Source organism: Tursiops truncatus, chromosome 3, assembly GCF_011762595.2.
Source record: "Tursiops truncatus isolate mTurTru1 chromosome 3, mTurTru1.mat.Y, whole genome shotgun sequence".
In the NCBI taxonomy this organism is placed as follows: domain Eukaryota; kingdom Metazoa; phylum Chordata; class Mammalia; order Artiodactyla; family Delphinidae; genus Tursiops; species Tursiops truncatus.
The window spans coordinates 159363507-159390235 of record NC_047036.1 but is presented as its reverse complement, the minus strand read 5'-3'; the positions used below and the strand labels follow the sequence as shown (position 1 = coordinate 159390235).

Below are 26729 nucleotides of genomic sequence, written 5' to 3'. Positions count from 1 at the left end.
GCCTCCCTGCCAGACCAGATAGTGAAGTGAGCCTGAGGGCAGGTCCGGGTCTGTCTGGTTTTCACAGTTTCTAGGGCTGGGCTTAGGGCACAGAGCACAATAGTGGGCTATTATCCCTCCCAGGGTCTCATGGGAGAAATACCGTGAAGGAGAACTTGACTTTTGTCTGGGGCAACTTCCCTGCCTCCTTCCTGGACAGATCCAGCCCAGTTCCCTTCCTTAGGTGCGAAATTAGTTAATCTAGGTGCCCAACCTACACATGCCACAGATGGGTAAACTGAGGCTGGAGAAGCGGAGGGTGTTGTCAGGGCCCCACAGAGAGTGAGTCCTGGAGCCTGCTGAGGTCCCCCTGTGTGACCTGGGCCCTTCTCTGTGCTGTCACCCCTTCCCTTAGGTCTGGGGTCTCCAGCAGCCTGTCTGAGCAGGACTGCTGCTGCAGAGGCTTCCGGAACTTTCTGCCCCTCCCCGCACCCCCCCAACCCGTCGCCCACATGACCATGACTTTCGGTAAGTGACAGCAGCTCAGGAAGCTGAGGGGCCCACACAGGAAGGAGCGAGTGGGACTTTCCTCCCGCTGTTGCTCGCCTCTGCCGTCCCGTAGCTGGCCCAGAGGTCCTCACCTCCAGGTAAGAGCTGGTGGTGTCACAGGGCTCTGGTCGGGGATGGGCGTGGGAGGAGACTGTGTGGATGGTCGCAGCTGGGGACAAAGGCAAGTTTGCCTTTCAGGCCTCTGAGGACAGCTGCCAGATGTGAGCTGGGACAGCTGGGTGTGTGGCCTCTGGCAAAGCGCTCCCCTCTCTGGGCCTCAGTTTCGTTCTGCATAGGAGGCCTCGAATTCCCAGTTTCCTGGACCTTAAAGAATCATTACGCATGCGCCCAGGGCTCCCGGTCCCTGAGGGGACAGTTCGATGCCCCTAAAATCCCAGGTCCCAGGCCAGAACACTGGGGGACCAGCCAACCTTCCCGGCATGCGGGACTTTTGGTGTTAAAACAGGGGCATTTTTCTGGGCTCCAGACAGACTTTCTTTTTTTACTTTCGATATTTTAAAAATCATGTTTTTGTTTTTTTTTTTATAAATTTATTTATTTATTTTTGGTTGCGTTGGGTCTTCATTGCTGTGAGGAGGCTTTTCTGTGGTTGTGGCGAGTGGGGGCTACTCTTCGTTGCTGTGCGTGGGCTTCTCCTTGCGGTGGCTTCTCTCACTGTGGGGCACAGGCTCTAGGCGCGTGGGCTTCAGTAGTTGTGGCATGTGGACTCAGCAGTTGTGGCTCACGGGCTCAGCAGTTGCGTCTTGCGGGCCCAGTTGCTCCGCGACATGTGGATCCTCCTGGACCAGGGCTCGAACCCGTGTCCCCTGCATTGGCAGGTGGATTCCTAACCACTGTGCCACCAGGGAAGCCCTAAAAATCATGTTTCTTTAAGATTTATTTTAAACACAAGACACACTGTGTGATTCCATTTACATAAAGGTGCAAATTTGGGCAAGATCAGGACGACTGTTAGAAATAAGACTGTGGGCACCTCTGTGGGGAGTGACAAGATGGGGTGGTGGCGGGGAGGGTCAGAGCTCACGGGACGGGAACGTTCCAATTCCTGGTCTGGGAGCTGGTGACAATGGACTGTCCCTTGGGGAAAGTTCTCTCTCCCCCACGCCCTGCCTCCCTGATGGTAACCCCTTAACCACTGTGCTAAGGGACCTTCCTGTCTGGTTCATCTGGCATTTGTCAAGGGCTTGCTGGGCATGTCACCAAGGATTTGTGCCACTTAGCGTGGATTAAACGTGTTGACAGCTCAGGCTGGGCTCAGCAAGCTACCTCACTGAAGCAGGTGGGAACCAGCACATTTCACAGCCGAGAAAGCTGCGTCCCAGCAGTGGAAGCCCTGCTGGGGTCATGAAACCAGAATACGGTGGGGCTGGGATTTGAACCCAGAGCCTGGGGTTTTTACCTATCCCCAGTCCCAGGCTTATATTCTGGGTGTGTTAAACTCTAATTAATGCTATCAGCCCCCGTCCTGCTATTATTTTGGAACATAGTTTTTATCCAACATTCTCTTTTTGTATCTTCTTCATTTGGGTCAATTTACGTGGATCTTCTCTGTCTCCCCCCTTTTCCTCATTGGGTTTGAAACCCTACTCCTCCCTCTACCCAGCCATGGGTCCTGAGCTCTGGGTCCCCCAGGGCGACAGAGATCTGGAAGTTGGCTGGTGTAGAACGCCTGAGAATGAGATGGACGGTTTCCTCCTGGGCCTATCCCAGGGAGGGCTTCCTACTCTGGGGACCTAATGGTGGGAGTGATGAAAGGAACTGAGATGTAGGGAGCAGGGGAGACAGACACAGAGATCTCTGTTGACTGAGTCATCAGTCTGGATCTGCCCCCAAGGCATGCACCACACCAGCTGCAAAAGCTTCTAGCCCCAGCCTCAGAAGTGCTTGAATCCTCCAGCTTCACAGGGAGGTATGGCCACTTCCATCCCCACCCATGTGCACAGGCCAGTATCTATCTGCTTTCCGGTTTGCAAATCCCTATATCTGTGATTGATTGGTCATGACTGTCTGGAGGAGGGTTGGAGAAGTGGTATGTGTGGAGGCTGGAGTTCGACTAGAGATGTCTGTCCTGGGCACCAAGAGTCTGGAGTGTGAGCTCACACAAAGTTGTGTGAACGTCTTGCAGCCTCCCAGCACAGCCCTCACCTGGGGGGTTATGGCTCCTCACCCACCTTGCACACTCAGCTCCCCCCCTCTGTCTCTGTCCATCTCTGAGTTTCTCTCTGTCCCTGTCTCCTCCCTCTTTCTCCGGCTTCATCCCTACCTCATCCATCAGCATCTCTGCCCCCACCCCCACCCCAGAAGCTTTGTAGCCTTGTCCCCTGATCACAGCTGAGGGGCTGCCTCTTTTTGTGTCCAGGCAGGCTGCACTCATGGCACCTCCAAGTGAGGAGACGCCCCTGATCCCTCAGCGCTCCTGCAGCCTCTCCTCTTCAGAGGCTGGTGCCCTGCACGTGCTGCTGCCCCCGCGGGGCCCTGGACCCCCACAGTGCCTATCCTTCTCCTTTGGGGACCACTCAGCTGAAGAGCTATGTGTTTGGGCTGCTAAGGCCAGTGGTGAGTGGGTCCCTAGAATGTTTGGCCAGAGGGAGGGGTAGGACTGTGCGGAACACAGATTGGGAGCTGGAAGAACTGCCAAGTGGAGTCAGCATTGGAGCTGGGGTTAGAGGGATGAGTAGGGGTGTGGTAAGGGAGGAGGGTGCACAGGAAATGGCATGGCAAAGACTCAGAGGCGTGATGGTATACTAGGGGACACAGCTAGTCATCCCTCGAGGTAAACTGTACATGGAAAGAGATGCTCTGGGTAGAGGGGCAGGGAGCCCTGAGAAGCAGATTGAGCACATGGCTTCTCTCCTAAGGGCAATGGGGAGCCCTAGAATGGGTGCGAGCAGGGGTGGGACATGGTGTCAGAGCTGAAGGTGAGAAAAAGCCTGTGGGGCTGCATGGGGATAACATGGCAGCCCTGCAGGGGACAGATGGGGAGACTTGGAGGGAACTGATGGGGGCGTCCCCTCAGGCATCCTGCCCGTGTACCACTCCCTCTTTGCTCTGGCCTTGGAGGACCTGTCCTGTTGGTTCCCCCCGAGCCACATCTTCTCCGTGGAGGACGCGGGCACCCAGGTCCTTGTCTACAGGCTCCGGTAGGAAGTATCCCCTGCCCCCACCCCCGCCACAGGTATGGGTTAAATGATACCAAGAGGGCATGCCTTTGGCTGAGGGCTTTGGAAATGGGAGTTTAAAACAACAGTGACCCCTCAATCATCATCTCCACGTACCTCCTGGTGGATGCCCCAGGGAGGGCATGATCACTGCTTATTTCACAGGTGAGGAAACTAATGCCAGAGAGGGTGGGTCACTTGTCCAAGGTCACACAGCAAGTCAGTGGCATAACCTGGGCTCTTTGAGGTCCTGGTACAGTCCCTCCATCGTATCCCCACTCCAGCGTTCTCCCCTCTCGCACAGCTTTTACTTCCCCAACTGGTTTGGGCTAGAGAAGGTCCACCGCTTTGGGCTACGAAAGGACGTAGCCAGTGCCATCCTTGACCTGCCAGTCCTGGAGCACCTCTTTGCCCAGGTAGGGGTCTGCCTGGGGCTCAGCCCAGGGGTGGGGTCCCTGGGGCAACATCAGGGCTTGTGGTTGGGCAGCCTCGGCTGACCCTCCCTGTGGCAGTCCAGGGGTGGAGGTCAGCCCAGGTGTGGGGGTCTACAGAACAGCATCAGGGCTCATGGTTGGGCTGTGACTGGCCTGCAGCACCGCAATGACCTGGTCAGTGGCCGCCTCCCGATGGGCCTCAGCCTCAAGGAGCAGGGTGAGTGTCTCAGCTTGGCTGTGCTGGACCTGGCCCAGATGGCCCTCGAGCAGGGTCAGCGGCCCGAGGAGCTGCTGAAGACCATCAGGTGAGGGCTTCCAGGCTGTGGCGCCCAGCCTCTACCTGGGAGTGAGCCAGCATGGCTCCACCAGAGCACTGCCAGAGTCCAGGCCCACCTTGGGGCTGCCCACCTACAAGCCACCAGTGTGTTCATGTGACCCAGCCCACACCCCTCCTTTCAACACAGTCCCGCTGAGACTCCATTGTCGGGCTTCAGGCAGCTAAAAGGACTGTGTGTCCCTGTCTGTCTTATGGGCCCCAATGGCCCTTCCTATAGAGGCCCTACGCCCATGCCTGTCCCTGAGTGTGTCTCTGTGCCCCCCTAGTGAGGCGACACTCCAGCCCCTCAACTAAAGTCTGGGTTGATGTACGTCCCTGCCCTCCCTGCGGAGGCCCCTCTCCACATTGAGGGTCCCACTCCCTCCGCTCGCAGCTACAAGGTCTGCCTGCCCCCGGGCCTGCGCGACCTGATCCAGGGCCTGAACTTCGTGACGCGGAGGCGTATCCGAAGGACAGTGCGCCGGGCCTTGCGCCGCTTGGCCGCCTGCCAGGCTGATAAGCACTCGCTCATGGCCAAGTACATCATGGACCTCGAGCGGCTGGACCCAGACAGGGCCACCGAGACCTTCCGCGTGGCCCTCCCCGGAGCTGCTGGTGGTCAGGATGCGCCGGGGCAGCTCCGCGTGGCTGGCGGCAGTGGCATCGCCTGGAGCCCGGGAGAACACGAGGTGCGAGGTCGGGTGGGTTGGGGCTCTGGGCAGGGCCAACGGCGGGGGCGGGGCCAAGGGGGCGGGGTAAGGAAGCGGGCGGGGCTTGAGGGGCGGGGCCGAAGAGAGGAGGGACTGTGAGAGGGCTTGTGGGGGAGGGCACCCTGCTGAGTGAGGTGTAGGGCTGAGCGAGGAGGCGGGAATGAAATGGGCGGGGCGTAGAAGGAGGGGCTAGTTGGGTGGGCGGGGTTCAGAGTGGGGCTAACTGCAAGTCGAGGGAAGAGGCAGGACTGAGGGTGGGTGGGGCTCCCGACTGTACTAAGAGACACCGCTCCCGACTGTACTAAGAGAGATAAAGTGGAGCTAAGTGAGGGAGGGGCTCGGGGTGAGGTGGGGTGGGGGACCTGCCGAGAGGAGGCGGGGTTTGGCAGTGGTGGGGTGGGAGAGGGATGTGACTGGGTGAGGCTGAGAGGGGCGGGTCTCATGAGTATGGGTTGTATGGGTTGGTGGGGTCCAGGCTTCCAAAAGGGACTGGGGGCTCGGAGTGGGAGGGATCCTCAGCTTCAGTCCTCCCCCTTCTTCCCAGGTCCTCCAGCCCTTCTGCGACTTTCCAGAAATCGTGGATATCAGCATCAAGCAGGCCCCACGCTTTGGCCCCGCCGGGGAGCACCGCCTGGTCACCATCACCAGGACAGACAACCAGATCCTGGTGGGTGCTGGACCCCGTTCCCCTCCTGCCTTACCCGAGGGCAGGGATGCGGGACTGTCACCCTCGGGCCGCAGCGTGCGCTGACGCGGATCCTCACAGGAGGCCGAGTTCCCGGGGCTGCCCGCAGCGTTGTCCTTCGTGGCGCTCGTGGATGGCTACTTCCGGCTGACCACTGACTCCGGGCACTACTTCTGCAAGGAGGTGGCGCCGCCGCGGCTGCTGGAGCAGGTGGCTGAGCAGTGCCATGGCCCCATCACGTAAGGACCCGCCCCCATGTGGCCAGACTCACCGGGACCGAATCTCGGTCACTCCCCTTCTTGGAGCCTCTGTGTCCTCGCCTTTCAGGAGCCCTGGACAAGGGATCAAGTGCTTGAACAGCGCCAGGTGCATAGTTGGCGCTGAACGAGTCTGGGGTCTCCTTTCTGCTGCCAGGGCAGCCGCTTCCCTCCTCGAGGCCCCAGAGCCATTTTCTGGGGATGCTCGCAGTGCCTGGCTTCACCTGCAGCCTCCTCTTTAATCCCTGAGGCAGAAGCCCAACTTCTGGCTCAATTTATAAATGGGAGGGAGTGAGGGAATGTTGCCTGGTGACCTTCCCAGGGCTTCAGAGAAACCAGAATTAGAACTCAGGTTTAGTTTGGTTTCTGTGCCTCTATCTCTCTGTTTCTCTCCATCTTCGAATCTCAGTTCCCTCCCACCTTTCCCCACAGCTTGGATTTTGCCATCAACAAACTCAAGACTGGGGGTTCACTTCCCGGCTCCTACGTTCTCCGCCGCAGTCCCCAGGATTTCGACAGCTACCTCCTAACTGTCTGTGTCCCGGTCAGTCTACCATAGGGGCCAGGAGGGCAAGGAGGGCTTCCTGGAGGAGATGATATTTGAGCTGAGAACTGAAAGATGAGTCAGCATTACTTCCTGAAGAAGGGGAGGGAAAAGGCATTCCCAGTGGAGGGAACAGCATAGGCAAAGGCTTGGAGATTTGAGGGGGAGGGTGCCGCCCACTCCCACTCAGGGACCACTCCTCTTTGCAGACCCCCCTGGGCCCTGATTACAAGGGCTGCCTCATCCGGTGCGACCCCACAGGAACCTTCTCCCTGGCTGGCCTTGGCCAGCCCCACAGCAGTCTTCGAGAGCTCCTGGCAGCCTATTGGGGTGGTGGGTTGCACGTGGATGGGGTTGAGCTGAACCTCACCTTCTGCTGCACCCCCAGACCCAAAGGTGAGCCTGCTTTCTCCCCTGAGCTGAGTGATCAGTCTGGGTCCCTGCCTTTCTGTGTCTGTTCCAGCTCTTGTATGGCAAGTGGCAGAGACTGCAGATCAAGGTAGTTTAGGAGGGAAAAAACGGTGATTCGGGACTCGTGGGACAGAGGGTGCTTTCAGGCATGGTTAGATCCGGGCACAGCTGGACCTGAGTGATGTCACTAGCACTTAGCCTCTGTCCATCTCTTGCCTCTTCCTCTGGGTGAATTTTGCTCTCAGACAAACCCCTTCGATGGGACAGCTTTGAGGTGTGAGTTCTCCAGAGTCTCCCAGAATCCCTAGCAGGACTGAGACCAGGCTGCCCACAGCATCACCTGCTCATTTGCACCCACTGCAGGGTTCCTTCCCTCTCTGTCTCACTCTCCCACCCCTCACTGGGACTTCCTGGAGTCTCCTTTCAAATAAATTATGTGCCCTCGAGTCCTCCTCTTAGTATTGGCTTCTGAAGAAGACCCCACACTGAGACAGGGAGTGAGCAAACCTTTGAGGACCTTTCACCTCTGACCTCTGGTTTTCTTCCTCCATCCACTCCCCATAGAAAAGTCCAACCTGATTGTGGTCCGGAGAGATTGCAACCCACCCACATCATCCCCTGTTCAGCCCCAATCCCAATGCCAGCTGAGTCAGATGACATTTCACAAGATCCCTGCTGACAGCCTGGAGTGGGTAAGGGGCCCCAGGAAATGGGGGGGATGCCTCAGTTGAGATCCAGAGAGACCAGGTCTACATCCGTCTCTTCTGTGTGGCCTCAGGCATGTGATGTAACCTCCTCATGCCTCTGTTTCATCATCTGTAAAATGAGTCCTGTGCCTTGCTTGGACCAGGGCTAGGGGACTGGATCCATGGGAGCCCCCTTACTGGCCTCTCATGTTGCCCCCTCACTCTCCAGCATGAGAACCTGGGTCACGGGTCCTTTACCAAGATTTACCGGGGCTGTCGCCATGAGGTTGTGGATGGGGAGGCCCGAGAGACAGAGGTGCTGCTCAAAGTGATGGATGCCAAGCACAAGAACTGCATGGAGGTGAGCAGGGTGGGACCAGGCCTCCTGGGTTAGGGCCTGGGTGGAGAGAGAGTCATGGATTCAGAGAAATTTGAGACACACAGGGTCTTAAAACAACAGAAATGTAGCCACAGCATCTCCATGAAATATAGAAGGGTCGGGGAAGTTAGATGCAAACAGAAAGAGTACACCAGACAGAGGGAACAGCCAGTGCAAAGGTCCTGAGGCAGGGCCAAGCCTGGCATGTTTAAGGAACAGCAAGGAGGCCAGTGGGTCAGAGAGAAACGAGCAAAGTAGAAGAGAGGAATGATGCGGATGGAGGCATCAGCAGGGGCTGGGCAACACAGAGGAAGGTTTGAGCCCTTCTCAAACCCCAGATCTCCCACTTGTGTGAGAGATTCAAGGTAGAATACAGTGGGGACTTCCTGCCTCCATCAGAAAATCATGATACAGAGTGCTGTGTGCACTAATGGCGGACTCCAGGGCCAAAGGATGCTGGCGGCCAGGTCTCCTAAGCAGGTGTGAGAGCAGCAAGTTTGGGGTCCTTGGTCTGACCCTGAAGTGGAAGAAACCCATGCATCTTCTCTCCCTTCTTTCCTCCCCAGTCATTCCTGGAAGCAGCGTCCTTGATGAGCCAAGTGTCGTACCAGCATCTCGTGTTGCTCCATGGCGTGTGCATGGCTGGAGACAGTGAGAGACATTCCCCGCCCCACCCCTGCCCTGCCTCATTGAGCCCATCTACAGCAGCAATAGCCGTACACATCCAGAGCCTGCCCTGGCTGGGGCTCCGTTCCACCAGGGTCTATCACCCTCCCCCTCAAATCTCCAAGCCTATACCCATCTCCCTGAATCATTACTCCTTGGGCAAGCAACTCCAGGCTCCCACCAATACCAGCCCCCCAAAATTATCTCAAGTCAGGCAGACCTGGGTTCCACTCTCACTCTGTTGCAGCTTTGCAAGGTCCACGCTACCTCTCCAAGCCTCGGTTCCATCAGTTCAGCTCATCAGCTATTTATTGGGAGCTGAGTATGTGCCAGGAGCTGGGTGCCTAGCGTAGAACACGATAAGCTGATCAGGATGATAAATGATTTTGTGTGATGGGGGCAGCGCAGGGCATTGTGGGTGATCAGAGGCTGCTAACCCAGCTTGGAGGTCAAGCAATGATTCTGGGTAGGCAAGGATAAGTTCTAAGCTGGAAAGGCAAGGATAAATAGGCATTAGGGAAGTGAAGGAAGAGGGATGTTCCAGGCAGAAACACAGAACATGCAAAGGGCTGGAAGTGAGTCATGGAGAGAGCTTGGCACCTTCCAGGCATTTCAGACAAAGTGTTCTGAGATGGGAGATGGGGAGGAAGAGAGGTGAGTAGGGTAAGGATGGAGGAATAGGGGAGGGAGAAGTCAGAGCTGAGAGTTCAAGGGACCCTTGAAGGTGGAGCTGGGGCACAGCCTGTTGAACACAAGTGCAGTCCTACCTCCCAACCGTGCCCCTCCCTACTGCCACCAGGCATAATGGTGCAGGAATTTGTATACCTGGGAGCGCTGGACACATATCTGCGCAAGTGTGGCCAGCTGGTGCCGGCCAGCTGGAAACTACAGGTGATCAAACAGCTGGCTTATGCCCTCAACTATCTGGTGAGTGCTCCTCTGCTGCTCCACCCTCCATTCACAGAGTGTACGGGGCTTTGAGAGTGGGCTCTGTCGTGTGGACAGGAGTTTGGCAAGGGTGCAAGGGGAGGGCATTTTAGACTGAGGGAACAGCATATAAACAGGTTCAGAGGTGTAAGAGCAGAAGGGAACAGCTTGTAATTCATGGAAATTGAGGGGAGTAGTGAGCAATGAGGCTGCCCAGGGCAGGGGGCTTTCCAGAAGAAAGAACATTAGAGTTGGGACCTTGAAGATTAAGTAGAAGTTCATTAAGAGGAGAAAGGAAGGAGGGCATGTCAGGCTGAGGGAACAGCCTGGGCAAAGGCTGCAGCTTAGAAGGTGTGTTGTCTGTCCTGGGGTGCACCAGGCAGGTTGCCTGGCAGGAGAACAGGGTGGAGATGTGGGAGAGAGAAGCTCATGGGAAGAATGAACAAGAGCTGGATCTCAAAGGGCCTTGAGTGCCGGGCTGAGGACCTTTGACTTTATCCTGAAGGGAATGGGGAGCCATGGGATGGGGGAGCAGTGTTTGAGAAGAGGGTGGGACATGGGGGGTGGACTGCCAATAGTCTAGGGAGCATGCTGAAGTACAGCCTGAGCAGTACCAGGTGGGCTTTGAAGGATGTGCAGGAGTTCGCCAGCCAGAATATTCATTCATCATTCTTGGCATTTTCCTATGCTTGGTCCACTTAGGAAGACAAAGGTCTCCCTCACGGCAATGTCTCAGCCCGGAAGGTGCTCCTGGCTCGGGAGGGGGCTGACGGGAACCTGCCTTTCATCAAGCTGAGTGACCCCGGTGTCAGCCCCACTGTGCTAAGCCTGGAGAGTGAGTGCTGAGGGGTGGAGGAGGGAGGGGCCTAGTGAGGCAAGGAAGCAGATCCCTGATCCCATCCTTGCCCCTCCACCAGTGCTCACTGACAGGATCCCCTGGGTGGCCCCTGAGTGTCTCCAGGAGGCCCGAACACTTGGCTTGGAAGCTGACAAGTGGGGATTTGGTGCCACAGTCTGGGAGGTGTTCAGCGGTGTCACAATGCCCATCAGCACCCTGGATCCTGCCAAGGTCAGAGCACGCGTATTGGCCTCTAGAGCTCTCATTGGACAGAAGGGTAGACTGAAGTCCAGCTTGGGGAGGATGGGGGTGTCTGGGGGTGCCTTCTGAGGTACACTGGGGGTGACCAGCCCCTCCTCCTGCCCTCAGAAGCTCCAGTTTTACCAGGAACGGCAGCAACTGCCTGCACCCAAGTGGATGGAGCTGGCCCTGCTGATTCAACAGTGCATGGCCTACGAGCCAGGCCAGAGGCCCTCTTTCCGCGCTGTCATCCGTGACCTGAACAGCCTCATCACTTCAGGTGCCCACTGGGCCAGGCAGGGTGGGCAGGGCCGGCATGTCATATTGGGCCCAGTAGGAGAGCGAAGTTTGCCTGTAGAGCCTGTCCTGTGTGCCTGGCAAGGTTGGAATGGTTGGTGACTGTGACAGTCAGCACGAGTTTCAACAGCTGCTGTAACAAACAGGCCCCTCAATTCAAGGTTGAACATGATGGATGTTTAGTTCTCATTCAACGAGGGTGTCCAGGTCAACAAGAAACTCTCCCTTTGTGCTTCCCCCCATCCCATGGCCTCAGGCCCCTGCTGGATCCTCTGCAAAAAAGAGAGAGAGTGTAGAAGGTCCCACCTAGGTTTCCATGGGCCGGGCCTAAGGGGGCATTCAGCATGTCTCTGTCCCCTATCAGCCTGAGCTCAGTCATTTGACCATACCCCATGGCAGTGGAGTCTGAGAAATGCCCTTCGGTCTGTGTACAGCATGTGCACTGCATAAGAGGGCTGCCTTTGCCCAGGAGCACCTTTTTCCAGCCCCACAAAGTACTTCTTGGCTTGCAGAGGCCCTGCCATAATGCACAGAGAAGCTAAGCCTTCAGATGGAGGTCACACAGCAAGTCAGTTAGGAGTGGGGGCTTAGGGCCCAATGCACTGCTCACTCACTGCCTGTGCCCCCCAGATTATGAGCTCCTCTCAGACCCCACACCTGGTGCCCTGGCTCCCCATGATGGGCTTTGGAATGGTGCCCAGCTCTATGCCTGCCAGGACCCTACCATCTTTGAGGAGAGACACCTCAAGTACATCTCACAGCTGGGCAAGGTGAGGAGGGTTAGGCTGGGGTGGGTGGGGTAGCACCCATGCATGTGGACACCAGCCCTGCCATCCCCCAGGGCAACTTTGGCAGCGTGGAACTGTGCCGCTATGACCCGCTGGGCGACAACACAGGCGCCCTGGTGGCCGTGAAGCAGTTGCAGCACAGCGGGCCAGAACAGCAGAGGGACTTCCAGCGGGAGATCCAGATCCTCAAAGCCCTGCACAGTGACTTCATTGTCAAGTACCGGGGTGTCAGCTATGGCCCAGGTGAGCCACCTCCCAAGTGGATGCTCTTCAAATCACACATCCTCATCCTTCTGCAGTACCATTTTAGGGTGGCCTGAGAATGCCAGTGCGGGTGCTACTCACTGGTCTTTTTCTTTTAATTAATTTTTATCGGAGTAGAGTTGCTTTACAATGTTGTGTTAGTTTCTACTGTACAGCAAAGTGTATCAGTTATACACATACATATATCCCCCTGACTGGTCTTGTTTACTGATCTAGACTGCCTTGGGATCGACAATTTCCCCACCGGAAAAAATGGGTCATTATGAGGTTTAAGAGAATCAATGAATATTGTTGAAAGTACTCAAAAAGACATTAGCGATAAGCGTCACTGTTGCCGTTCCCATTTTACAGAAAGCAATATTGAGGCCAGGAGGGACACGAGGTCCTACTCTGAACCGGGAAGGAGAATGGGGAGGGGGAGTAGACAAAGTTAGGCCCTGTGGTGACTCCTCCCTGCCTCCCCCGCCTCCCCTAGGCCGCCTGAGCCTGCGGCTGGTCATGGAGTACCTGCCCAGCGGCTGCCTGCGCGACTTCCTGCAGCGGCACCGCGCGCGCCTTGACGCTGGCCGCCTGCTCCTCTACGCCTCGCAAATCTGCAAGGTGCGGGTCGGAAGAGGGCGGGGCGCCCGTCAGACCTGCGGGAACTGACCTGGCTCGACCTGGGCAAGGTCTGCGTGGATTCGCCAGGAAGGCTGAGGGTTGAAGTTTGGGATCCAGGTCAGGCTGGAAGCGGGGTTGAGTTAGGGCTAAGGTCAGGACTGGAGTGCAGGATGGGTCAGAGGTAGGGTTAGGCTCGGGGTCTGGGTTGGGGCTGGTGTTGGATTCCATGTCAGACTGGGGCCCCTGCGGAGTCATCCTGGGGTCCATATTCCATGCCCTCCCGCAGGGCATGGAGTACCTGGGCTCCCGCCGCTGCGTGCACCGCGACCTGGCAGCCCGTAACATCCTGGTGGAGAGCGAGACGCATGTCAAAATCGCTGACTTCGGCCTCGCCAAGCTGCTGCCGCTCGACAAAGACTACTACGTGGTCCGCGAGCCAGGCCAGAGCCCCATCTTCTGGTAGAGACCTCGCCCCTGCCCCACCCTTCCTCCCCACTACCCAGGCCCCTCCCCTGCTCCCACCTTCCTGGCCCCGCCCCTCCTCCCCAGGGTCTGGGGCCCGCCCTGGCCGCGCCCCCACGGCCCCGGCCCCTTCCGGACCACACTCCTTTTCTTGTTCTGGCTCCGCCCTGACCCCGCCCAGGCCCCGCCCTGGGGCGCCACAGGGTTGGAGACTTTCTCATAACTCCCACCTACCGTGACCAGCTACCCCAGTCCGAGGCTGCGTCCTTTCCCGTCCTATGCCTTACTGTCGTCCCCCAAGGCCTCCCTGTTCCCCTCCAGGTACGCCCCAGAGTCCCTCTCGGACAACATCTTCTCGCGCCAGTCGGATGTCTGGAGCTTCGGGGTCGTCCTGTACGAGCTCTTCACCTACAGTGACAAGAGCTGTAGCCCCTCAGCCGTGAGTCGGCACCCCTGGACCCCCAAGACCCTCCTCCCCACCAACCCCTTCCTGGCCAACACCCGTCCTGTTTATACCCGCGTCCCTCTCTTGCTCAGGGTCCCCTGGTCCCAGCATTAGAGGCTCCAGTAAGACCCCTTTTCACTATGGCAGACCCCCACCTCCCACACCACCACAGGCAGCCCCTCCCCCATGCATCACAGACAATTCCTCCTCCTCCATTAAGGAGGGCCCCTTCCCCCACCACGGGTGGGTGATTCCCTTCTTCCCTTCACTGTGGCTGACCCCCACATCACGGGCGGCCACTCCCCCTTCCATCATGGATGGCTCCTCCCCCACCTCGGGCCCTCCCCCTTGGCTCCAGGAGTTCCTGCGGATGATGGGATGTGAGAGAGATGTGCCAGCCCTCTGCCGCCTCCTGGAGCTGCTGGCCGACGGCCAGAGGCTGCCCGCACCTCCTGCCTGTCCTGGTGAGGTGAGCACTGGAGGGCCTGCCTCAGTTTCCCACTTTGTAGGTTCACCAGGGGGCCTGGGCAAGCCTGCTTGTCCCTCTGGGTCTCTCCACCACAGACATCTCTTGATTGAGAGCAGGGACCAGAGCATGAGGCTGAAGGGGATTTCTGGCCTCTACTTTGCTGCTCTCTCACTGTATGGCAAGTCACAAACACTTTCAGAGCCTCAGTTTACCTGTCTCCAAAATGGGAATAACAATGCCTTATAGGGTGGGAGAGGATCAGATTAGCTAACATCTCTCCATTGCTCAGCTCTGAGCCTGGCATACAGTCGGTGCTCAATAAATGATGGTGACTCTTACAGTTTCTCATCACAGCTTTTGTGGAAGTGTCTGACGTGTGGTTGGTCATTCACAAATTAATCTGTTCAGGCCACAAACATTTATTGAGCGCTGACTGTGTGCTGGCTCTGTGCTGGGTGCTGGGGACCCAGCAGGGGACAGAAGAGATACTACCCCTCCTCCCTGTAACCGGCAGAAGCTAACAAGAACATTCTGGTGGTGATCAATGTCTGGAAACAGATGGGGCGGTGTGGTCAGGGATGGCCTCTTAGAGGGGGTGAAGGAGGAAGAGGATCTTACCCATGGGGAAAGCTGGGAGAGGGCATTCTCAGCGGAGCACACAGCAGGTGCACAGGCCCTGAGGTGGGAATGAGTTTGGTGTATTTACAAAATGAGATGGGGGCAGATGTGGCTGCATGGAACAAGAGAGGAGGTGATGGAGGTGATGGTAGAGGGAGGGAGGCAGGGGAGGTGATGAAATTTTGTTCTAAGATCCATAGGGAGCCATGGGAGGCTTTGGAGCAAGGGAGGGATGGAGTCTAATTTCTATTTTAAAACTGCGAACAGGAGTCATGTCCTTCCTACCACTCACATGTGACCCTGTTGTCTCTTCCCACCCCTCAGGTTCATGAGCTCATGAAGCTGTGCTGGGCCCCTAGCCCACAAGACCGGCCACCATTCAGCGCCCTGGGCCCCCAGCTGGATGCACTGTGGAGTGGAAGCCAGGGATAGTGTCCAGAGGCATGAGACCCTCACCTGCTTGTCTAGAGGGAGAACCCCATTCTCTGTCTTTTTTATATCTCCTGCACACAGACCTCTGGGTTCTGGTCTCCATGGACTGGCTGTGTGACCTTGATCAGGGACCTACCCCTCTCTGGGCCTCCCGCTTCAGAGACCCCCTCATGGGGCAAATGACATTGCACTTGGGGGAGCACCCCTGGCTTGTAGAGCAACAGCAGCCTCGTAGCATTGGGAACTTGTAAAGATTCAAGACAGATACAAGAGTGGGGTCTACTGAGCCCCCACCCCCAGAATTGAGGGACCAGAGTTCTTCCCAACCTCTCAGGGCCTGGCCTGGAGCTTCCTGTCTCTCATTTCCAGAGGAGACATTATATAGCTTTAAATATGTGATCTCAGGCTTCTATTCCCCCCTCCCTCTTTAGCTGGAGGAAGCCAAGGACAAGAGAGATGCCCTGGCTGAAAATTCACTTTTTGGGGGGAGCCTGTGTGACTGTTTAGAATTGTGTAAGAGACCAGGAGAAGCTGATGGCCCACTCCACCCTAACTGAACCTGAGTGTCCCAGGGCTTCAGTTTTCCTCCCTGTACGCTGGGGCCCTTTCAGTCTGGACCAGAGGATCACACAACTGATGACAATGGAGCCTAACAGGAGTTTTTCAGTGGGTGAAGGAAGGAAAGGCATTCTTGGCAGAGGGAACAGCATGGTGAAAGAAGGAGGCTCAGAGTACAGAGGTTAAGAGCGCAGGTGTTGGAGCCGATGGTTCTGCCACTTATTTGCTGTGTGATGGTGGGAGAGTTGCTTCCTCTCTCTGGGCCTCAGTCCCATCCTCTGTATGATGGGCAATAGTGTTGGCCCTTTGGCTATACAGAATCAACTTCTGGAGGCTTGTGAGAAGGCATCTTGTGCAGGTTAAGCTTACCCCACCACTCCTTCACACCAGTCTGCAAGGTTTTACTGCTACTTTTTGCCTCCCTGGAAAACTCGTATTCATCTCTCAGAACCCCAGCTATCACCTCCTTGCAGCGTTCCCTAGCGAACGTTCTCCCACCACTCCCAGTCAGCCCTGTACTTCTGACCCTAGGGCTGGGGTGGTGTCTGCGTCCAGCTCCATCTCTTCTGACGTGGAGGCTCCTTGGGGGCTGGGCTGGGCACAGAGGGGACTCTGGGAGTGTTTGTTGAATGAATAAAGAAGTTCAGTGAAAAGGATGGTTTGTTGCTGGACTTGGGCAATGGGGATCCTTGTGGGGGTGTGAGCTGGGGAGGAATGTGCTTAGGGCTGGGGGATAGAGACCCCTGGGGGCCACAATGGGAGCCTCAGGGCAGGCTGGGGGAGGAGGGACAGGAGGATGGGGCCCTCGAGGACAGAAGCCCTCCCCCCAGCCCCAGCTGCTGGCCTTGGCACTGTCCTGTGGAACTGATTACAGGCTCTTGGTGGGTGGGGGGAACAGGCTGCTCTAGTGGGGGCCAGAGAGCAAGGCCTGGTTGGGAGGGTTAGGCTATGGGGAGGGGTCCAACATTAGTGGGGGCCAAACCAGTCCCTCGTTTGCTCAGCACTGCTGGAAAGATTTGGAGAGTGACAGAGACAGAGAGAGAAAGGCCAAGAGAGACTCAAGAGAGAGACAGAGGGAGCAGGGGAGAGACAGAGACAGAGATCTCTATGCCTACTGTCGTAGCCTGCTTTGGTGAAAAGGGGGAGGGGCTGCAAGGCAGGGTTTTCAGCTCAGGGTCTCACCCGCGTTGGGTTGAGTAACCTCCCTCTCTGCCAGTTTCCCTCCTTGGTAAAACTGGCATCCAGACTGGCACCTGGTAGAGACCCTCCATCCCCTGCCCAACCCAAGGAGACCCTGGTGTGGGAGAGGCAGAACCGACCAAGACTCGCAGCCCCAGGGCCCATCCTCTTGTGCCCTTGGGCAAGTGTGGGGGTCCCCTCTCTGAGCCTCAGTTTCCTTATTTGTCCACTAATAAGGACAACAAGGTTCTGAATGGCCCTGGTCTCAGTTGGTTGGATGCCCACTGCCACCATCCCATGGAATTATTATTTCTCAGTTTATCTATTTCTCCTCTTTAAAACGGTTAAAAAATAAAGACTCCTCAACCAGTGGTCCCCCTGGGAGAGATACGCCCAAGGCCCTGGCCCAGGGAGAGAGACCATGGCTGTTTTGTATGGATCTCGGCCTATCAGTAATCAATGTTGGGCTTCCCTGGTGGCACAGTGGTTAAGAATCCGCCTGCCAATGCAGGGGACACGGGTTCGAGCCCTGGTCCGGGAAGATCCCACATGCCGCGGAGCAACTAAGCCTGTGCGCCACAACTACTGAGCCTGTGCTCTAGAGCCCGCACGCCACAACTACTGAGCCCGTGCGCCACAGCTACTGAGCCTGCCCTCTACAGCTCGCGAGCCACAACTACTGAGTCCATGCGCCACAACTACTGAAGCCCGCGTGCCTAGAGCCTGTGCTCTGCAACAAGAGAAGCCACTGCAGTGAGAAGCTCGCGCACCGCAATGAAGAGAAAGCTGCCGCTCACCGCAACTAGAGAAAGCCCGCGCACAGCAACGGAGACCCAATGCAGCCAAAAAATAAAATAAAATTTAAAAATTAATTAATTAAAAAAAAATCAATGTTGTGGCTGGACCGGCCCTTGAGTTCTTATTATGACTGAAAGATGCCATTCAGCAACAACCATCAGGAAACTTTGAGAAAATAAAGGTTTATTACTTATAAATTACACAGCACACCCGGAAATTACACAGCACTCCCGGGGCCACAGAGCAAGGTCCTGGGTAGAGAGAGCAGTGTGGGTCTGGGGTCCTGCTTTCACTGGGGTCAAGGGTGGGAGCCTAAGAGTTCGTGGGCTCACTCTTTATTGGTGAATTTAACATAGGTTGGAATATAAAGCATAAGAAGAGAAAACAAAACAAGCAACCAAGTGGCCCAAGTGGTCAGTGACTGCAGTCAGCTGAGATGTGTAAAACAAAGGTGCCTCAGCGGGAGGAGGTGGCCTGGCCCTTTACCTAGTCACATTTATTGGGGAACCATCTATGAAGCCAATGCCTCCGCAATTAAACGTTGTCAGGCACTCATATCATAAAAAAAAGGAAACCCAACTATCAGGGGTTCCAGTATGCTTGCCCTGACCCTGCCCTTGACCTTCTCCCTGGACCATCCTGCAGGAATGCTGTTTCCCCCTCCAAGGCTCCCAGCTGGGGCGGGCCAGCGCCTATAAGGGGGATCCCCGCTGGGGCCCGGTGCCTCCCGCAGCCATGGACCCCCGTCGGCTCACCTGGGCGCTGGTGCTGCTGGGCCCGGCCTTGGCGCTCGCCCTAGGCCCTGCCCTCGCCCAGGAATCACCCGAGAAGCTGTGCGGCCACCACATCGTGCGCGCGCTGGTGCGGCTGTGCGGGGGCCCGCGCTGGTCCTCCGAGGATGGGCGACCTGTGGCCGGCGGCGACCGTGAGTAGGGGCGGGCGAGGACTGTGCTGTGAGGTCTCTGGGGCCGGGCGTGGGGCAGGTGCATGCAGACGGGTTTGCATGCATGTTCTGGGGTCCACCTGCCGGCTGCGCGGGTGTGTGCAAGTCCACGGGGGATGCGCCCCCTGCCAGGAGCGGGAATCAGTGCGCGGCGAGCGACGTGAGCGAGTCTGAACAAGTGCGTAGCCAGATCAGATCCTGTCTTTATTTACAGTGTCAATATTTTGATCTTCAGGAATTTCTGCATGCATTTTAATTTTAAAATATTCCGTGACAGTATGTTTGATCTTGGTTGTTGAGGGTTTTTGGCGCCCCCTTAAAATCGTGGGCTCCAGGCCCGAGTCTGGCTCTCTTCACCCTAGTCCCGGCCCTGGTGCAGGGAGTATCAAACAGCTTTGTGTACAACGTCTGTCACATGCGTGTGTGTCCTGTGTGTGTGACACGGGTACAGATGGGTGTGCAGAGGTGCGCAGGGAAGTGGGAGGGGCTAGGAGGCTGTGCGCCTGCATCTGTGTGTACATGTATACGTCGTATGTCACCCCTTCTGTCATCTGCTCTGTGAAGTGTCTGTGCCTTCTTACCATAGGTGACACGTGGGAGTGTGCATAGCTGGGGACTTAAGTGTGGTGTGGGTCGAGACTGCACACATCCGGATGGGGGATTCAATCTGTGCCTGGTATACACTGGGCACTCAATAAATGTTTACTTTCTGTTTCTGTGCATGATGAGTGGAGGCTGTGTGTGCAGTGTGAGTGGGGTCCTCTGGGGTCCCCCCTCTATGCTGAATTCCTCCCTGTCCCCAGGTGAGCTGCTACAGTGGCTGGAAGGACAACATCTCCTCCATGGGCTGATGGCTAGTGAGGACCCCGTGCTGGTACTCGCCCCACAGCCCCTGCCCCAGGCCTCTCGCCATCACCACCACCGCCGCCACCGGGCAGCTGCCACCAACCCTGTCCGTCACTGCTGCCTCAGTGGCTGCACCCGGCAAGACCTGCTGACCCTCTGTCCCCACTGAACCCTCCTGGGGTGTGGCCTTGGGGAAGCCCGAGACCCACAGGGGTCCGGTCTGGTGAACTCCTAATGCCACACAGCACCATGAAGCCCCATGTCTGGGGGGGACTTTGTTGATTACCTCCTAGGACAAGGCGCTCACCACCTCACCGAGGCCACCTGTCCTCTGGGGGGCCAACTGAGGAAAACACCAGATCCCAAACCTGGCTTGGAGGATCCTTGGTTTCATGGAGATGCCAGACACCTGTTCTCAAACGTTCTCACCTCAGAGGAGCCCCAGTTACCCCGCTCCCTGCATTTGACACCCCTCTTGCTGTGTTATCAATAGCAAATAAATAAGATGCCTACAGAATCTGAAGAAACTTTTTGCATTTTCTCAAGAAAAAGGCACAAGCCTGGGTCAGCCTTTGTGTGGAATTGTCCTCTGGCAGCCGTGGACCCACAACACTTCCAGAAACTTAATAACAATTGGAGAATCATCACAATAAAAAGTGGGGAAACTGAGGCCAAGGGAGCTGGCTGTTTGCCAAGGTCAGACAGGGAGGGAATGGTCAAGTTCAGGATTCGAATCCAGGTCTCTGTCATGGCTCACGGGGGGCCTTAACCTCACTGAACGTCCAACACAACACATGAATGTCTGAATGAGTCACAGTGGAATTTTTTTTTTTTTTTTTTTTTTTGGTGGTGCTGTGGGGCTTGTGGAACCGTAGTTCCCTGACCGGGGATTGAACCCGTGCCACCTGCAATGGAAGCGTGGAGTCCTAACCACTGGACTGCCGGGGAATTCCCCTCACAGTGGATATTTAGTGATCCAACTCTCACCATTCTTTTCACTTGCATCCTCCTTTCATCCTGAGATAGGAACTGTATGATTTGACCCTCTTGAAAAAAATGCTCGGGCATTTGACTATGTGATCTGTTCACATGTGTATTAGTTTCCTAAGGCTGCTGGAACAGCCACAGACTGGGTGACTTAAAATAGTAGAAACTTATTCCCTCCCGGTTTTAGAGGTCAGAAGTCAGAAATCAAGGTGTTGGCACGGTTGATTCTTTTTGAAGGGCTCTGAGGAAGATTCTGTCCCCCTGCCTCTCTCAACTCTGGGGGGCTACTGGCAATTCTTGGCTTGTAGGTGCGTCACTCCAAGCTCTGCCCCCATTTTCACATCGTCTCCTTTTCCATGTCTTTCTGTGTGTTCATTTCTGTCTCTTCTAAAAGCACTCTCATTGGATTCAGAGCCCACCCTAATCCAGGATGATCTGAGCTTGATCCTTACCTTAATTACATCTGCAAAGACTCTATTTCCAAATAAGGCCATATTCTGAGGTGCCAGGTGGATGGGAACTTTTGTGAGACGCTATTCAACCCGGTGCAGCAGGGGAGTAGCACTCTTTCCTGAGGGCAATGGGGAGACACAGAAGGTGTTAGAGCAGGGGCAGGATGAGATCACATCTACCTGGTAGAAACCCCTGCAGCCCCTGCCTCATCCAGGCCTGCCTCCTCTGGCTTGGAGGCTGCCTCAGCCTCCACCTTCCCTTTCAACAGTCTCCATGGCAGCTGCAGGGCTTCTTAAAACTTAAAAATCAATCATGTCGGGACTCCCCTGGTGGCTCAGCGGTTAAGAATCCGCCTGCCAATGCAGGGGACATGGGTTTGAGCCCTGGTCCGGGAAGATCCCACATGCCGTGGAGCAACAAAGCCGGTGCACCACACCTACTGAGCTCGCGTGCCACAACTACTGAAGCCCGTGCGCCTAGAGCCCATGCTCTGCAGCAAGAGAAGCCACCACTATGAGAAGCCCGCGCACCACAACCAAGAGTAGCCCCTGCTCACCGCAACTAGAGAAAGCCCGTGTGCAGCAAAGAAGACCCAACGCAGCCATAAATAAATAAATAAATAAATAAATAAATAAAATTAATCATGTCATTTCCTTGCTCCAAAGATGCCGTAACCCTCAAAACAACACCCTCTCTCCTCACCCAAACCCACAAGGCCCCATGTGACTAGTCCCTGTGATCTCCTGTCCCCTCTCCCTCCATCTCCTCCTTACCCACCTCCAGTCACAGCTTCCTGGCTGCAATTTAAATGCTCTCAGATCGGCTCACCTCAGGGCCTTTGCATATGCTGTATCCTCTGCCTGGAACATCCTCCTCCCAATTCTTCCTTCAGGCCCCATCTCTGCAGTCCCAACCCCGACTTCCTTCCTGGCTAGCCCCGTCCCCAACACCGTGTGTCCAATTACCTCATTTTAATTCTCCTCAAAGTTCTTACCACTTCTGGTAACTTCCTGTTTCACTGTTCACAGGTTTGTGTCCTCACTATAAGGTGGGTCAGTGCCCACTGACCTTTCCCATGGGGCTGGGAGGAGGAGTACAGGGCAAGGTGTGTAGCACACAGTAGGTGCACAATAAATACTTAAAGAGGGGACACAAGGAGTGGGACAGAGGACAGTAGAGCTGTAGTCCCAGTGAGAGGAGGTGAGCCCGGGGAAGAGAGGGGAGGCTGTGTGGTGGCGGGGCGGGATTCAGAAGGAGCCTTGCCAGAGCAGGTGGGTCCGGCATCCCATGCAGCTAGGAGCAGTATCACCACTGTGCCTCTCTCTCCGGAGCCTGCCATCAAGCTGGCAGTGAGAATCAGTCTGCAGGGGGGAATGTAAGCTGAGGGCAATAGGGAGCCATGGAGGGTGTGGGGGGGGCAGGGGAGGATGATGTGAGATCTGCCTGAGAGAAGCTTCCATAGCCTCTACTTCATCCTTGCCCTGTTTTACTGGTGTATATTTTCTTCTGGAAGTGAGATTTTAAGGATGAATGCAGACTGATCTGAGTTAAAACTTGTAAATCACTTAAAAAAACAAAAAAAAAGACCTCTAAGTCTTTGCAAAACATTTTATTCCCTGAGGACCTGGTCTCCAGTCCTCACTCTGCTGTGTGAAGCCCCCTTTGCCACTGCCCCAATCCCTGTGAAGCCTGTCTCAGACACCTGTCCGAGGGTGGCAGGGCTGGGGGGGGCCACCAGTTCACTTGGATCTCCCCAGTCTGAGAGACACACAGGGGCGGGGGCCAGTCCTGGGTCCTGAGAACTTAGGGTTTCCCAAGGACCTGAATATCGCCCTTCTCTGGGCACTAAGGTGTGTGTGCTGGCCTTGGGCCCAGGGAAGACCCCTCTTGCCCCAATACTCTCTCCTGTATTGTTGGGGAGCACCAGTGTGGGGCTGGGTCCTGTCAGGGACTCCAGAAACTCTGAGCTCCCATAGCCTGAGACAGATAGCTCCCTCCCTCCTCTGCCCAATGTTTCCACCATTAGAGCGCTTGAAGCCACGAGCAGGGAGGGGGCGGTCCCATTCCCAGGCTCTCTGGCCCCTCCCACCATCTGAGGGGTCCAAGATCCAGGGAGGGGTGGAGAACAGAAACCCTCTCTTCCCAGCTGAGAAATCCTTCTTGCTTCGGCTGCATGTGGACCCAGGTGTCCTCAATTGGCCTTGAACCATTGCAGGAATTCACCCACCGTCGCAGGTTCACAACCAAGGAGAGGCTGGTCACTGCTTAGGCTTCAGCCCATGATCAAGGTCAGGGCTAGGAAGTGGGACATGGAAAAGGGATGGATGCAGCAGCAGCAGCAGCTGGGGCCCTAGCAGAAGTGCTTCTGCCATTAGCTGATATGGAAAGAGATGGTCCTTCCAGCTGAGAGTCTAGGGAGGATGATGGAACACGGTCTAGGCAGTACTAGGTGAGTTTTGAAGGATGTGTAGGAATTCACCAGCCAGACTCATCCAACCTCCCTGGTACTCTCCTAGGTCCTTCCCACTTAGGAGGACAAAGGTCTCAGCTTCCGGGGAGGAAGCTGCTGCCCTTTCTATGGGGATGGAGACAGTAGCCTCGAGGCTGGGGGCCCTGACTCCACCTCAGTAGATCTGTGTCCGCTTGTCACAGGTGAGGTTGGGCTGGTTCAGCACGTCCCACATGAGCAGCATCTCGTAGGGCAGGAAGCGGTGCACCAGCGGCAGCTCTCGGTAGAAGCAGGGGTCGAAGGAGGACAGGCGGCTGGAGGGGGCCTGAACACCGGCCGTGAGGATACCACTGTGTGAGGCCCTCCTGCTTTTGGCACATGCCCAGGAAGACATCATCAATGGGGAAGAGGTCCAGGGCGGGGGTGTGTGGCACAGGGCGGTGGCTGTGAAGCGGGACAGTAGGAAGCCACCACCCCTGCAGTAGGGCGGGTAGTGTTCCTCCTCTGTCACCACCTTTGGCACATAGTACTTGCTCCAGGGAAGGCAGACGGGGCACACACTGTGGGTCAACTGCCCCACAGAGAGGTGGTGGTCAGGGTTGTCGCCCTGAAGGTAGGTGACCACGTTGTCTGGGTGGGCAAAGACGTCATCATCCCAGTTGAGCATAAAACTGGCATGTGCACCTTGTCTTCTGCCACTGTAGGAAGAGCACCTGCAAGGGGGGGGTGGACAGGGCACACGGGCTTGATGCCTGGGGCCATCAGCTTTGGGTCCCTGTCGGCCACCCCAGCCCAGTGAGGCCAGGCAAGGATGTGTTTTCCAGTCAGGCTATTCTGGGTTAAAGGACTCACTCTGTGGTCCTTTGCAACCAACTGCCCCTCTCTGTGCCTCAGTTTCCAACTTTCCAGACAGGACACATCATGGGAACTGCCTCCAGGAGTGTTGGGGATCTACAGAGATGATGCTCCGTAAAGCACCAAGAAGTGCTTGAAAATTGTCACATTTACCTTTATTGCTATTCCTTCTGACTCTGCCTTGCCAAGCACTACCATTAAATAATTACTTGTATGACTGTTATATAACATCTACCTCCCCCACCAGACTCTGGGGTCCCCCTGGGTGGGAGCTGTGTCTCTCCTATGTGCCATCTCTTCGGCACCCATTATGGGGTCAATACTTTGTAGGCACTGGATTCATGTTTGTCAAGTCGATGTTTATCACATGCTTTTGTGCTCTGCGTTAAGAATGTGGCATGTGGGCTTCCCTGGTGGCACCGTGGTTGAGAGTCCGCCTGCCGATTCAGGGGACACGGGTTCGTGCCCCGGTCTGGGAAGATCCCACATGTCGTGGAGCGGCTGGGCCCGTGAGCCATGGCTGCTGAGCCTGCGCGTCCGGAGCCTGTGCTCCGCAACGGGAGAGGCCACAACAGTGAGAGGCGTATGGCAAAAAAAAACAAAACAAAACCAAAAAAAAACCCAAAGAACGTGGCATGTTAAGAGGTTCTGGGCCCTCTACCCACCTCGGCTTCAGCTACCTCCATAACTTTGGCTGCATGCTAGGCACTGTACTCAGTGCCTGCTCTACCTGGAATCCTTCATACAGTTTTAAGAGGCAGGTGTGGTCTTCAGTCCCATTTACAGATGAGGAAATAGAGGCTCTCCAGAGAAAGTGCCTTGAGCAAGGTCATACAACAGAGAAGGTCTGTTGTTCAAAGTCTTGAACCCAGACCTGTCTGTACTTACTATGAGCAGGAACCTGCACTGGGCCCCTTTCAACTTGTGTCTCTACTCAGCTTACTCCATCCCCACCCTCCACATCCTGGGTAGGTCCTTGGAGCCTTCAATTCCTCCTCTGAGCATGTGCAGGTTTCTGTCTACCTCTCATGGTTTCTTTTCCATCAGAAAGGTCTTTGTTGAGTATATTCCACACAGACCTGGGCCTCATGGGGAGACAGAACCAGAACAAAGAAATAAGATGTGTTCTGTCCAGCTCTCCCCATGACCATTGCCAATGTTATCTGAGCACCTGGCACTGGTCCAGATGCCTTATGAATATCATCTCATGTAATCCTCACAGCAGCCCTCAGAGGTGGGTGAGTTCAATTAATATCCCGTTTCCCTGATGAGCAAACTGACGCCCAGAGAGGTGAGTGATCGTCCATGGCAAACAGCAGATAAGCAGCAGAGTCTGGATTTGAGCCCAGGTCAACAAGGCTTGGAAAGCCAGGCTTGGAAGTCCTTTCTCCCTGCCTCCCTTGGCCAAAGAAGACTTCGGATCACCGTGAGGACAGGAGCGAGGTTGGGGCGAGGTTGATGGGAGTTTCTGGTCCCCAGAGCTCCTCAGAGGAGGTGGTAGCAACTTTGGACAGGAAGGAGAGGTGGCCCCAATCACGTGACACCCTCCCTCCCCCAGCCCACCTGTTTGAGCGTGAGGTTGAAGAATGAGTCGTAGAAATCCCACTGCAGGATGTCACCGTGCATCCGCGCCTCCATGGCCTACAGCCGGTTGACCTTGCGCGTCTCCGGCGGGTTGGGGTCCGTGCCCACGAGGAAGAGGCGGCGCAGCTAGACGCCGTGCACCTGGCGCTTACGGCCCCACCTGAGCCACACCAGCTCCCGGTGCTCGTAATTGCTGGGCGAGGACTTGATCACCAGCAGCAGAAAGACTGGCTGCACGCACTTGTCAGGCGGCACGTCCTGGAGCAGCACGACGTCGCGGCAGTGTTTGTACAGCAGGAAGTTGCGGATGTGCGGCGGCTGCCTGGTGAAGTCCGGCAGGGCGGCCATGGAGGAGTTGGCCAGGCGGGGGGTGGGCGGTGGGCGGGAGGGCGGCGAGGGCCAGACCAGAGCCACGGGGGTGCCCGGTGGCTCCTTCAGGCCTGGGCAGGTGGGTGGTGACCTGCAGATTGAAGAGAAGGAGGAGGGTGAAGGTGCCCAGAGCCACAGCCAGGCCCAACTCTGTCCGCAGGTGCCGAGAACACCTCATTCTGGTCCGCCTGAGTTTGGGATTGGTCCGAAGAGACCCCTGGGCAGCTCCTGCAGACAATAACACTCACTGAAGATGCCTGAAGATGCCAGATGGGCCAAGCACTTTTCCAGAGCTACCTGTGGACCTCAACACCTGGTTGCAGCCCTACGGTTGCTCAAGTTGGAAAAATACTGAAATTCACCCCCAGAGATTCCCCCGGTTCCCACCTCCTCCAGTACCCCATGTTGGCTCTGACTGTTGCCCAGGTCCCACCGGGGATCAATAGTTACAGAGAAAACAGGCATGGAGATGCCAAGGTGAGCCTCCCAGATTCAGTGTGCCCAGAATCCCACCCCCCCATCCAAACTGGTCC

The 26729-nt window shown here is 56.2% G+C and overlaps 3 protein-coding genes across 3 annotated transcripts; 2 read left to right on the top strand and 1 right to left on the bottom strand.

Annotated features, from left to right (window-relative positions):
- The first annotated feature begins 526 nt into the window (after positions 1–526).
- Positions 527–16408, top strand: JAK3 (Janus kinase 3). The gene is made up of 24 exons (XM_033853914.2): positions 527–626; positions 2909–3105; positions 3566–3689; positions 4012–4123; positions 4301–4446; positions 4852–5146; positions 5712–5834; positions 5934–6091; positions 6542–6653; positions 6863–7049; positions 7629–7756; positions 7980–8111; positions 8696–8780; positions 9595–9722; positions 10425–10557; positions 10640–10791; positions 10930–11080; positions 11728–11867; positions 11939–12128; positions 12625–12749; positions 13036–13208; positions 13533–13650; positions 14015–14125; positions 15068–16408. The coding sequence occupies exons 2-24, from the start codon at positions 2922–2924 to the stop codon at positions 15173–15175; spliced, it is 3315 nt and encodes a 1104-aa protein (XP_033709805.1). The 5' UTR covers positions 527–626; positions 2909–2921; the 3' UTR covers positions 15176–16408.
- Positions 16409–17872: 1464 nt separating this feature from the next.
- Positions 17873–26423, bottom strand: B3GNT3 (UDP-GlcNAc:betaGal beta-1,3-N-acetylglucosaminyltransferase 3). Its single transcript, XM_033853913.2, is given in 8 exon segments — positions 17873–18823; positions 20939–21057; positions 23563–23747; positions 23749–23809; positions 23812–24068; positions 24070–24101; positions 25807–26298; positions 26300–26423. Coding segments are annotated over 6 exon segments (1101 nt in total). The 5' UTR covers positions 26375–26423; the 3' UTR covers positions 17873–18823; positions 20939–21057; position 23563.
- Positions 18446–19668, top strand: INSL3 (insulin like 3). The gene is made up of 2 exons (XM_004332144.4): positions 18446–18635; positions 19457–19668. The coding sequence occupies exons 1-2, from the start codon at positions 18446–18448 to the stop codon at positions 19666–19668; spliced, it is 402 nt and encodes a 133-aa protein (XP_004332192.2).
- Positions 26424–26729: the final 306 nt, after the last annotated feature.

Coding starts and splice junctions, on each gene's coding strand:
- JAK3 (XM_033853914.2), top strand. CDS start 2,922: ATGGCACCTCCAAGTGAGGAGACGCCCCTGATCCCTCAGCGCTCCTGC. Junction 4,447..4,851: donor GAGCTGCTGAAGACCATCAG/GTGAGGGCTTCC, acceptor CTCCGCTCGCAG/CTACAAGGTCTGCCTGCCCC. Junction 8,112..8,695: donor AGCACAAGAACTGCATGGAG/GTGAGCAGGGTG, acceptor TTTCCTCCCCAG/TCATTCCTGGAAGCAGCGTC.
- INSL3 (XM_004332144.4), top strand. CDS start 18,446: ATGGACCCCCGTCGGCTCACCTGGGCGCTGGTGCTGCTGGGCCCGGCC. Junction 18,636..19,456: donor ACCTGTGGCCGGCGGCGACC/GTGAGTAGGGGC, acceptor CCCTGTCCCCAG/GTGAGCTGCTACAGTGGCTG.